At 39.9% G+C, this 11,097-nt stretch overlaps 2 protein-coding genes and 1 long non-coding RNA gene across 3 annotated transcripts; all 3 read left to right on the top strand.

Moving 5' to 3' along the window:
• Positions 1-2: 2 nt before the first annotated feature.
• LOC139215373 (uncharacterized) lies at positions 3-714 on the top strand. The gene is made up of 2 exons (XR_011585518.1): positions 3-161; positions 221-714. It is a non-coding gene; the product is annotated as an uncharacterized lncRNA (long non-coding RNA).
• Positions 715-2,479: 1,765 nt separating this feature from the next.
• Positions 2,480-6,019, top strand: snrpd1 (small nuclear ribonucleoprotein D1 polypeptide). Its single transcript, XM_070846705.1, has 4 exons — positions 2,480-2,603; positions 3,279-3,355; positions 4,626-4,817; positions 5,792-6,019. Exons 1-4 carry the CDS (start codon positions 2,590-2,592, stop codon positions 5,866-5,868), a joined length of 360 nt encoding a protein of 119 aa, XP_070702806.1. The 5' UTR covers positions 2,480-2,589; the 3' UTR covers positions 5,869-6,019.
• Positions 6,020-6,713: 694 nt separating this feature from the next.
• Positions 6,714-10,393, top strand: ggcta (gamma-glutamylcyclotransferase a). The gene is made up of 4 exons (XM_070846542.1): positions 6,714-7,048; positions 8,627-8,772; positions 8,860-8,992; positions 9,140-10,393. The coding sequence occupies exons 1-4, from the start codon at positions 6,932-6,934 to the stop codon at positions 9,263-9,265; spliced, it is 522 nt and encodes a 173-aa protein (XP_070702643.1). The 5' UTR covers positions 6,714-6,931; the 3' UTR covers positions 9,266-10,393.
• The last annotated feature ends 704 nt before the right edge of the window (positions 10,394-11,097 follow it).

An 11,097-nucleotide genomic window follows, 5' to 3' on the forward strand; every position in this document is an offset into this window, starting at 1 on the left:
GTAGGATATGTCAATCACTGGTAGGTTTAATCATCTAAAATACTTAGATGTCGGAAAGCAATTTACTGTAATAGACACTCAGTATGTTGCAGCATTTTCAGATTTTTACACCTCAGTAGCCGTTTTGTTGCAACCAGTTGAATGTTAAAATAAGGACAAATGTTTGCACACGTGCTGCATTCATTCACTAATCTGTACGTTTAGTAATGAGTAGTACGAGGTGTCTGCGTGAGTTCAGTGTTTGTCTCTTTGCACATTGAAACTGTTGAGAAAACTGAGCCAAAGCAGTCAGTCAATACTGTAAATGGAAAAACTTAGTTTCTTTTTTATATCATATCTGCTCCACTACTGATGGCTCGTGCAGTGTGCTGTTGATAGAAAGGAGACGGGTCGGCTTCTTACTGTAATGTATCGTTTTTTTATTCCTTATTATAGAGGTGAAGTTTCTTAAAGTTGAGACCAGAGTTGGTGGGTCTGTGTGCCTTTTTTGTTTCAATCGTATTTGTTTATATGTTGGTATTTATTAGTGTCATTACTTTTTAAACATGCTCAACAAAGTTACTAGTGAAAGATAATGGAGACCACAGCACCGTACTCTGAGGCTTTCGATGCACATTACTGTTGTTTGTCCACACACCCCAGGTTTGTTTTAGCAGTGCCCACATTTTGGCCATTTGTCTTGGAACAAAACTGCTTTAAAGCCTCATGAATGAATTGATTTTGTCAATTATTTACACTTAGAGTTTCCACTATAATTAACAACTCACTTTATCTGACAGTTGCTCAAATGTCGTTGGCCTTTCATTTTCTTATCATTATTATTATTATTATTATTATTATTTTTATTTTTTTTAATTTTAGGATCTTGAATCTTGATCCTGAGTTGTCATTCAGCCTTTTATCTTAAACCTTTATTGCCCAGCTGTAATGTTTACAAGAGAATTAAACACTGCCTGTTGTGCTAAGATAAGATTTGGTGCTTTAGGGACTGAAATGATGATAATGGAGTGTTTTAATCATACTTTCATGGCAGGTCAAACCAATGTAAAAGATATCTTGTCTACACGCAAATTCATATTTTGTTTAAATTTCCCCTTCTACTTTACAAAAGTAACCAGTTATACTGAATGTGATACGCAATCAAAAATGCATTACCTATAACTGATAGTTTGGGTTTTAAGCTTGTTTAAAGTGTGAGGTCTGCGGTGCTCCACTGAAGTGATCTTGACTTTAAAGCCCTAAAAGAACACAGTTTTCCTCTCCGTACTGAACACTAGACTGTGAAGGTGCTGACAAAGACATTTCATAACGCAGACTGAGATGTGAGGGCAGCCGGTGACGGCTGGAACATTTGAGACTTTGTTTCCTGAGGAATGGCTTGTTTGACAAGGACTGCACACATTTACTTTAGGTTGCATGGCTGCAACGCAATGAAAGCACTGAGATCGGGGTCTTTTAATTTGCACAAGCATGCTGTTAATATTAATCCAGTGCTGCCAGGGCAAGATGTTGAGGGCTGATGAGTGCAGGTTTTATTATTATTATTATTATAATTATTATTTTTTTTTTCTTTTCAGTTTTCTTGATCTAGAATTGAATTTATGGTGTCAAAGGGGAATGGTCCTGTGCCATTTTGTACTCCACATATAATGTTTATATTTTATCGATCCTTCAACCAACCACTTCAGAATTCAAATAAATTAAATTGCACTCTCTTAGATTATACTTGATACATTCCCAGTCGGTCCATAAGAGAGGTTTGATGTGTGGCCAAAACTGTAAATGAAAGTGTCAGTGCAAAGTTTACTCTCAATAAAAAGAGCTGAAAGTGTGTTGCTATGAGATATTTTTTTGTGTGTTTGGCAGATAAAAACAATGGGCTGCTTATACTGTATGTGTGTCACTGTTTCCCTGAGCCCTCTGACCACTGAGCCTCTCATACTGCACATGTGAGGATTCCTTGTTTTATTTTTTTTTACATTTACAGACAATTTCCACTCGTCAAACACAATCAAGTAAAACAAGTTAATATCCTGCTTAAGCATACTTTGTTTAAATGCTGTTGGCGGGAAATATTAAAGGAAACATCTCAAATTGTATTCATAGATCATTTTGCCTGTTTTATCTATTACTCAAAACATCATGCCATGGCTGCATAATAGAAAGGCACCAATCAACACCATTGTAATGGTGAAAAATACTCACTTAAATGACTCTTTAATAACATCTACTGACCTTCAGTAGAAGCTACTACAAAAAAAGGACATTCGATCTAATTTTATATTGGGATTTTCCCACCGTGACAAGTCAAAATATCCGCTGTGAACGGGCTCTGTACTGCTCTGTTTATAACTGAGTTTATTTGTCATTTACATGAATAAACTTCAATAGTTTTGAATCTGGTCGGTACTCCACCGCTGGGCGGCACTGTTGCCATTGGCACCGCTTTTTCTTTGCTGTCGCTCCGCTGATGACGTCGCATGAACGCGACTGAAACGTTCAATCGTATAACAGCGGCCTGTGTTTTCACTCGAGCGCTGTAATTTTTTGTCTCCGGTGGAGGATTTGTCTCTACTGTCCGTCACCAACATGAAACTTGTCAGGTAAGCGGTACCGAGGAGTCACCGTGTACTGAGTGCGGTGGTTATGAGGTGATAAAAACATCGCCAGGCGGATGGATGGATGTAGATGTAGATGGTGATGAGAGAGGCGGGAAGCGGTGAATGGAGGCTGCCCGGTGCTACAATGACCGGGCGCCAAGCTTCGACATAACCCGACAGATAAACATACACACTCACACACACGTTATGTCTTTGATTGTTCAGCGGCGGATATAACCGATTAATCATGCAGGTATTTTAACCGCAGTGTTTGTTAACTAGCTTTAACTAAGCTGCTGATATGGCTAGTTAGCTAGTTTACTCACAGGCCCGGTCTGTGTCTCCTTATCGTTATTCTATGCAATCTTCAGTTAGCGTTAACATTTAGCGACATAATTTAAAAACCTTAAATATGTTAAAACATTTATTGTTCCCTCTCTAATAATCATACAGATGGGGCTTCGTGTTGTTAGCTCGTCCCGTCACAGAGCTTTTGTTGTGGTGCCCAAACCTGCACAGCCGTTTGCTAACGTTAGCTAGGAAGCTAACAGGCTAATCTTCACTTCAAACGACGCCTAGAGTTGAATTAGTATTCGTGTTGGAGTAGAGATCAGTAGAGCTCAAAGACCGATGTGACTACCGTAACACATAACATCGTTCTGTGAATCTTTGAAACAGGTTTTTGATGAAACTCAGCCATGAGACGGTTACCATTGAACTGAAGAATGGCACCCAGGTCCACGGCACGATCACAGGTAAGAGCTACCTGGAGCCTCATTAACATGTGATGGAGTTTCCTTTTTTATACAAGAAAGCTGCAGTTTTTAGATGTTCAGATATTCATTGTTCATGCTCGATGATTCAAGTTCATCTGATCACAAATTGTATCCATAAGCGACACTAAATGTACACTCAGTAGCCAGTTTGAGGTCCACTTAGCCTAATTTAATGCATCCTAACACAGCAGTCCTGCAATAAATCCTACATACATAATTAAGTTTTTAATGGTGTATGTGTCAACTTATTGTCCACCATGTCTGCTTCTTCTGTTTTTTCTTTAAACTCCTCTTTGTGTTGGTAAATAATAAAATTGCATCAGGGCCAAAGTCAAGGCAGAGTGTAGAAACAGACTAGTTACTCTGTAGACTCCAGTGGTTAAAGCTCTGTTCTGTTGTCTCCTGCTCACTGTGATCACTTGTAGTGTGTTTCTAATGCAGCTGAACTAAGCCTTGAATTGCGCTTTGAGTTTAACCAACTTGTATTTTTGGAACTGACCAGCAAGGTAGCTTGTAATTGACTAGTCGACTATTTTTGCACATCCCCACAGCATATTGGACCTTATTCCAGATGCATCATTTTGTGATTAAGATGTGTGATATGCAGGTGTGATTCAGGTTGTTTGAACAGTCTTACCACATGTTAACAGCTTGTTCAGAAAATGCCTCTCAGGTGGGGTTTTTACTACAGTGTGCAACACAAGTAGCCAACAGTTTTCAGGACGGGGGTAGAGATGTGTTCCCAAAAGAAAAGTCCTTATTTTTAGTCAGAAGGAGAAACACACCTTCTTTCCATCATTTTAAAAAGCTTGGATATTAAGGGGCGTGATCATACGTCATGGGGGCTTTTTATGTTTATTGCTGTATGAACCATTATATGTAAACTGGAATATTCACATTCACATTCAGCTTTGTAGGAGTATTGTCTTATTAGGAATAATTGTAAAAAGACAATACTATTTAGTGCATGTAAACCTAGTCACTGATGTCACCATCCTGGAGTCCACCTGTACATCACGTCAGTAAAGAGAAAAATTGAACCACGGGAGATCAGCAAAGGCAAGATTCTCAGTGGATGTTAAGTTGCTCTTTAAATTCAAATGTGGCTGGATTAGTGTGGATGCACTCTGACTATCACTCTCTGGTCTCAGTTATTATTCCTCTCAGCTTTGTTAATTGGAATGGATGCTATTTTGTCCAGGTTAGTTTTCAAGTTTTTCATTGTCATGTCTTTTCTTTTCTCGTGTAGGTGTTGATGTGAGCATGAACACCCATCTGAAGGCGGTGAAAATGACTCTGAAAAACAGGGAGCCCACTCAGCTGGAATCACTGAGTATCCGTGGCAACAATATCCGGTACTTTATCCTTCCCGACAGCCTCCCACTGGACACCTTGCTGGTTGACATCGAGCCAAAGATCAAGTCCAAGAAGAGGGAAGCAGGTGAGCAAAGTATTAATTGGAGAGAGAACCAAGTTACAGCACACCAGGCATCATATGTGGCTTCCTGTTGTACTGGAAAGTGGAAAGTGCCAGAGCGGTCTAATATTTTAGTGAAACCTTGCTTAACCTCGCTGTTTGTCAAATTATGTGGACACCCCGAACTTGAGTGATCTTGAACTGTGTTTAGAAAGTGGTGCTTGTTTTTTTTTGTTTATGCCTGTATGTTATGGTTACCAAACTATATACTGACTGCAAGCTATTTACACTTTGGCTCTCATCAAATTGTGATCAGGACAAGTTCCATTTTATACTGTAATGCGTCAGCAGCTGAAATAAGCCATACACTATATCCACAGGGTATTTGTCGTGTTTATAGTATCAGTGTTCAGAGGACTGTTTATTTTCTGTAAGTTGTTGTTTAGCTGAACATGATGCATTATTTGTTTGTGTTCCTACAATGATGGTGTTTTTGCCAGTGTGTTGAGCTCTCATGGCTACTGTAGCATTACTGTAACATTTTACTCACTGCATAAAATATCAGAAACACAACTAGGATGGCATGAAGCCCCAAAACATGTACTTTAAGTGCAGGGTAGTTCAGTGACAATAGAAGACCGATCATTATACAGCTTATCTACAGCCCAGCATGGGCAGTGGCTTGGTGGTGAAATTGCTCATTACCGTGACCTGTAACATTAACATTTAAAATGTAACTGATTAGTTTCTGTATGTTTTAATAAGTCACTCATGTGGGACACAAAACTGTTTGAAACTGGTTGTCTTGTACTTTGTTTACTCACCATGTGCTGTTAATGATTTGAATGATGCTTGTAATGGCCAGCGCCCCTTTGTGTGGATTGATTTTTCACAAATGAGTTAAAACATTTTGTGGCTTATTTAACTATATTGTTACACTCAACATGCTGATGAATCTTTGACAATTGTTGCTGACTGTCGCTTATTTGTCTTCTCAGTGGCTGGACGGGGTCGGGGCAGAGGACGAGGACGTGGCAGAGGAAGAGGACGAGGCCGGGGCGGCCCAAGGAGATGATCGCCAGGCCGTGCATTTGTTGGCCACCTCCTCACTGTTTGTACAGGATTTTTTTTTCTCAGAAGAAACGTTTTTTGAAATACCATGTTGTTTTTGTTTAATTTTGTTTTTCCTTATTTTGTACATTAAAATCCTTTTTGAAGAGGATAAATCCGACTCTGTGTATTATTCTTGAGAACAGGGTTTGTTTTGTTTGTGCATGGCATAATAAAGTAAATCTTTGCATGGAAATGTGCATTCCCCAAATGCTTATTAGGAAACATTCAACATAAATTGTAATTGTTGCATTATGTTTGAAAAGAAAACGAAAGATCTTAAGCTTTGTCACATGGTGTATAGTGGGGCTGTTAGAACAAAATGTGATGGTCAAAGTAACATCACACAGCAGCTTATCTACAGGATAATGCATAAAGGTTTGTAAATGTATATATTCTGTTAGGACACTTACTCAACAGTTATTCACAATTAATGTCTGTATTAGAAACATGGTATAATTGGGGTAATTACACCCAAGAACAAAATAACAGCATAGTTAGATGTAGCTACAGTTAAAATGAGAGCCACAACACTGGCAAAATGTTTTTACAGATTCTACAAAATCAAAACTTACTAAACCTGTACTGCTAGAATTAGTGTTAACACTTGTGCAGATGTAAATGTAGATATTAACTAAATTGTCTACTCAGAACTGCTGGTTTTGTTTGCACCGGAACCGGAAGAGACAACCAAAGAGTCACTTGACCCGGAAGTAAATAAAAATGAATCTAATATTACAAGAGAAGTATCAATAATCCTAACATTAACAAAGTCTGTATTTACTCTCTCTGAGTATATGATAGTCATAGTGGGCAAGGCCGCTATGTCCATCGTTCAAATAGTGCCGTCAACAAAAGCGACGTCCGTTCACAACCTGGACATAATTAACGGAATGTTCCTTTAATTGGAGGAAGCAGCCTCAGGGACACCGGCTTTGGGACTCCGTAACCCTCGTAGTTAAATATTAAGTTTGGCTGTGCTCTTATGTCTCCTCCGGCCGGCTGTGATCCCCAAACGTATATTAAACATGTCCGGTTGTCCCAGCGGTCATTTCATGTATTTCGCTTTCGGAAGCAACTTGTTGAAGGAAAGACTGCAGCTGGCAAACCCCTCGGCGGTATTTTGCACCACCGGTCGACTGAAGGTAATGGATCAAGATCAGTGTGTAGACCTGAAGAAGCCTCTTGGATGGGAGGCGAAACGTCTTCAAGTACCTTCAACAAGTCCAGTAGATTTTTGCTCAAATCCTAAGAAAGGATCACTCTGTAGCTTTATTTTGTAGCTTTCCCCATAATCAATATCGGGTTCAGATCATGTGGAAATTATCGAACACACAACTGGCGACTAGCTAATTTTGTGTAAATCTATCCTGATGCTCCTTTGTCCAGATTGGCAGGGTCTGTGCAGCAAACATGACACATATATTTAGTAATTCGTGCATCAACTATGTCAATGTAACGTCTTTTACGTTACACCACTTAAACGCAGCATTGCTTAGCTCGCCTTAGCTAGTTAGCTCGATGCACGTGAACGCACCACGATGTCACTAAGAGACCGTTAAAGCTGGTTAAAATGAAAGCTGGTGGTAGACAAAAGTCCAGTTATTTTATGGCAATGTTTTGGTTACATGAGCTTATATTCGGTCTTTAAGTCGGCTGACAGGTGCCCTCTTAACTCTGACATGTCAAACAGTCCTGTTAATAACATTAAAGAAGATGCTCAAATATCAAAGATGACGCTTTAACAGCGGAAACCCAGTAGGCGTGTCTGCCTCGGTGTGACGAGCATGGTGCGGATGGAGGGCCACAGACTGAGCAGGACATGTTTAGTATTTTAATAAAATTCAGACTTTTGCGTAGCTAGCTGTTGTTCAAGGACAGTCTGACTGTCAGAAACAACTGTTAGCCTGTTTTTGTTGTTAGCTTATATAAAAGTTGCCCTCTGATTGGCCGAAAGAAAGAAGCACTCTGATTGGCCCATGATGGGGACAGAGACAGAATTTGATCGATTTGGCCCCATAACATTTGGAAAGTCTAGAAGAACTACACATTTAAATAAGTGGAGGGCTAGCCAGGACCGAGACGCTCAAATCTATGGACGGATTGTTACTTCCTGGGGGCTTGTTATTATATCATCTCTGGAGACTATTGTAACAACTTGAAATGTGTGATCTTTGTCATAAGGCTGTCTTTGGTGTCTCTTTCCTATATCATCTCTGATGTTTAGCTAAATCAGGGCAAAACGGTCGGCGTTACACCGTATTTGTTGACCCATCAGATTCTGTGAACGGTCTTTCAACCTAACCTCATCCCATCATGTCTACATCAAACCAACCTGTCGCAGAATCTGCTGGGTCATCAGAATATAGGGTACCACCAGAAACCTCTTCGTCTTGGGAAAGTGACCAAATAACAATGCACATCAGGGGGTCCCAACATGGAGAACAAGTGGCTTGGTCATCTTGTCTGTTATTGTCCCTTGTTTGTCCCCCACATGACTAAAGACGCAGCTGCAACAACAGTGTTGGAGCGTACTGTCTGTGGCCCGGCCATGTTGTGATGGCCAACAGCAGACAGGCCCTCTGGGGACCCTGCTGAAAACACAAACATAGCGTCTGTCTTTACATCACAATGACATAAAAGGTATTTTGTTCAAAACGAGCTGTGCCTCATCACTGTTCACAGCCTGTTATCCTGCACCCTTTTTGTGTGCGTGTTTACAGGACTATGAGTTGAACTTTGGTCTGTGGGAGAAACATGTGGACAACACTTGGCATGGTGGAGTGGCCACCATCGAGTCCCATCCAGGCGCCGAAGTGTGGGGGGTTATCTGGAATTTGAGCAACGAAAACCTCACCAGCCTAGACAAGTGAGACGCACAAACATGCAGCTGTTCAGCAGTTAGTGTTTGTGATTTTGCCCGACACAGCATGGCTCTTCTTTTCTGTGTCTTCAGCCAGGAAGGGGTGAGTCTGGGAAAGTACTCTCCGATGGAGGTTTCAGTGGAGACTGATAAAGGACTGATGCTCTGCAGGACTTACCAAATGAACAATTTCCACGCCTGTCCTCCATCTCCTCAGTACAAACAGGTGTGTGTATGTAAACACAAACATTGCCCCGAAGACGACACACTTGACTTGAGCCATACTGTGCAGAAAATGGAAAGAAGGTCCAGTGAATTTGTGGCTGAATCAGTGTGTTGATTCGGACGTCTCTCTCTCTGTGTTTCACATAAGGTTGTGTGTCTCGGTGCAGAGCAGAACGGACTCCCGGTGGAATACCTGAAGAGGCTGGAAGCCATTAAGACCAACAACTACAGCGGCCCCTCAGTCCTTGATCAAATCAGAGCAGTTACAAAGTAGAGACCATTGACTGTATAAAAGAAGTGGACGCAGCTTCTGCAGCTGAAAATTGAAGCCAATGCTTAAGTGCATTCTTTCTAATGTCCAGCAGGGGGCGACTTCGCTGACTCCAAAATGAAATCTGATTGTATGGAAGTCAATGAGAAAGTGATCTTATTATCTATACAAAGTATGCTTTATGACGAGACTACCGTCTGACTGACCAATTAGAGGCGGTGTTCTTGGAGCATACGCCACTTCTGGCTCCAGAAAACCAAGATGGCGACGCCCATTAAACCAAATTTGAGGCTTCAAAACAGCAGTCCACGAACCAATGGGTGACCTCACAGTGGCTGCATCCAGTTGTTTTATACAGTCTACGGTGGAGACTTAAAGTTCAAGACTGGAAACATCACTTGACAAAAAACAGTGTCACAGCAAGGTCCATTTAGTGGCTGTTCGTAAAAAGTAGATTAGGAAACAAAATAGAATACAGAGCAGCTACTAAGTGTATCTTGTCTTAAGTTTGACTCAAGGTCAACTTACTAGCAGTTTATTTTCACTGCCTTTATTATTACCACCTAATAGTGTACCAAGAGTAATTACACAATAGTATGCTTGTAACATAATATGTATTGTGATGGAAACTGAGCGTCAGTTAACAGAACGTGGGAAAAGCCTCGTAAGCAGACCTCAAGTAACAATATTTTTTTGCCAAACAACTATTTTCTAGGATTGAGACCAACTCCATTATGAAGTTGAATCAGCACCACTGTGTGGACAGAAGTTATTAATGCACACAGTGGATAATAAAATGTTTGGCTGGGCCCAAAATACAGCTGATCTTTGATTATTAGCCGACCGATTACTTTTAGAAGCATGTTGACAAATGTGTTAAACTTTAGAGACTGAAATGTACCTGACAGGCAGAAGATAGTTTAATTCCAGTATTTCTCAGGGGAATATTAAACACTGATGAACCACCATCATGACTTCACTCTTGTCAGCCTTTTATTGCACTTCTTTTATTATGACTTTTAACGATTACTTTCTACTGATAAAGGAATAAAGAGAAGCCTGAAGATTTAAGTAATTTTCCATGTCATTCAGTTTTACACATAAAAGACACATACCTTGGGGTGCTTTAATACAGCTTCATTTAAAATTATATTTTATTTTATTACGAAATGAAAAATAAAAATGAATCATTTATACGTAAAAGGAAACCACTTTATTTTTTACAGCACAGTGGCCTTGGACAGAATGAGCATTTGTACCTCTCCCAACATTTTTGATCCTCCAGGAATTATAGAAAATACATGTATAGTACAAAAAAAAAAAACAGCTGTCAGGAGAACAGAAGATATACTGTATGTTGAACACTCTTTTTAACATGTTCTATGTTATGTTGAATCTCTAGGTAAATTTCCACAAGTCTATGCAAATATGTAGACTTCACAATGGCACAAATCATGATTTCATCTGACAGTAAAACAAAGGCTCATGCAAGCAACATGGTCAGAGATTTATAATAACCAAGTGTTCATAAACTCCGCAACCTGACTTCTCAAACCTTTATACATTCTAACGATTTTGGCTTCAAAAACTGCAAGATGAACATTCACCTGAACGGTCTGCCGGAGCTGTGAGCAACGTTTTCCTTGTAAACTGTTTAAATGGAGAGGGGAGGAGCTATGTGATCAGTCTGAATGAGAAAAAAACCCAAAAAAATAACAAAGCTGTGTACATGACACAAATAGGTCCAAATGCGTAAAGCAAAGAAAAACATTTATAAAAAAGGAAAGCATAATATAATAAATCAAGTCTATGTTGTAGTCTTGATATGAGCAAAC

This window comes from Pempheris klunzingeri, chromosome 16 (genome assembly GCF_042242105.1).
Source record: "Pempheris klunzingeri isolate RE-2024b chromosome 16, fPemKlu1.hap1, whole genome shotgun sequence".
NCBI lineage: Eukaryota > Metazoa > Chordata > Actinopteri > Acropomatiformes > Pempheridae > Pempheris > Pempheris klunzingeri.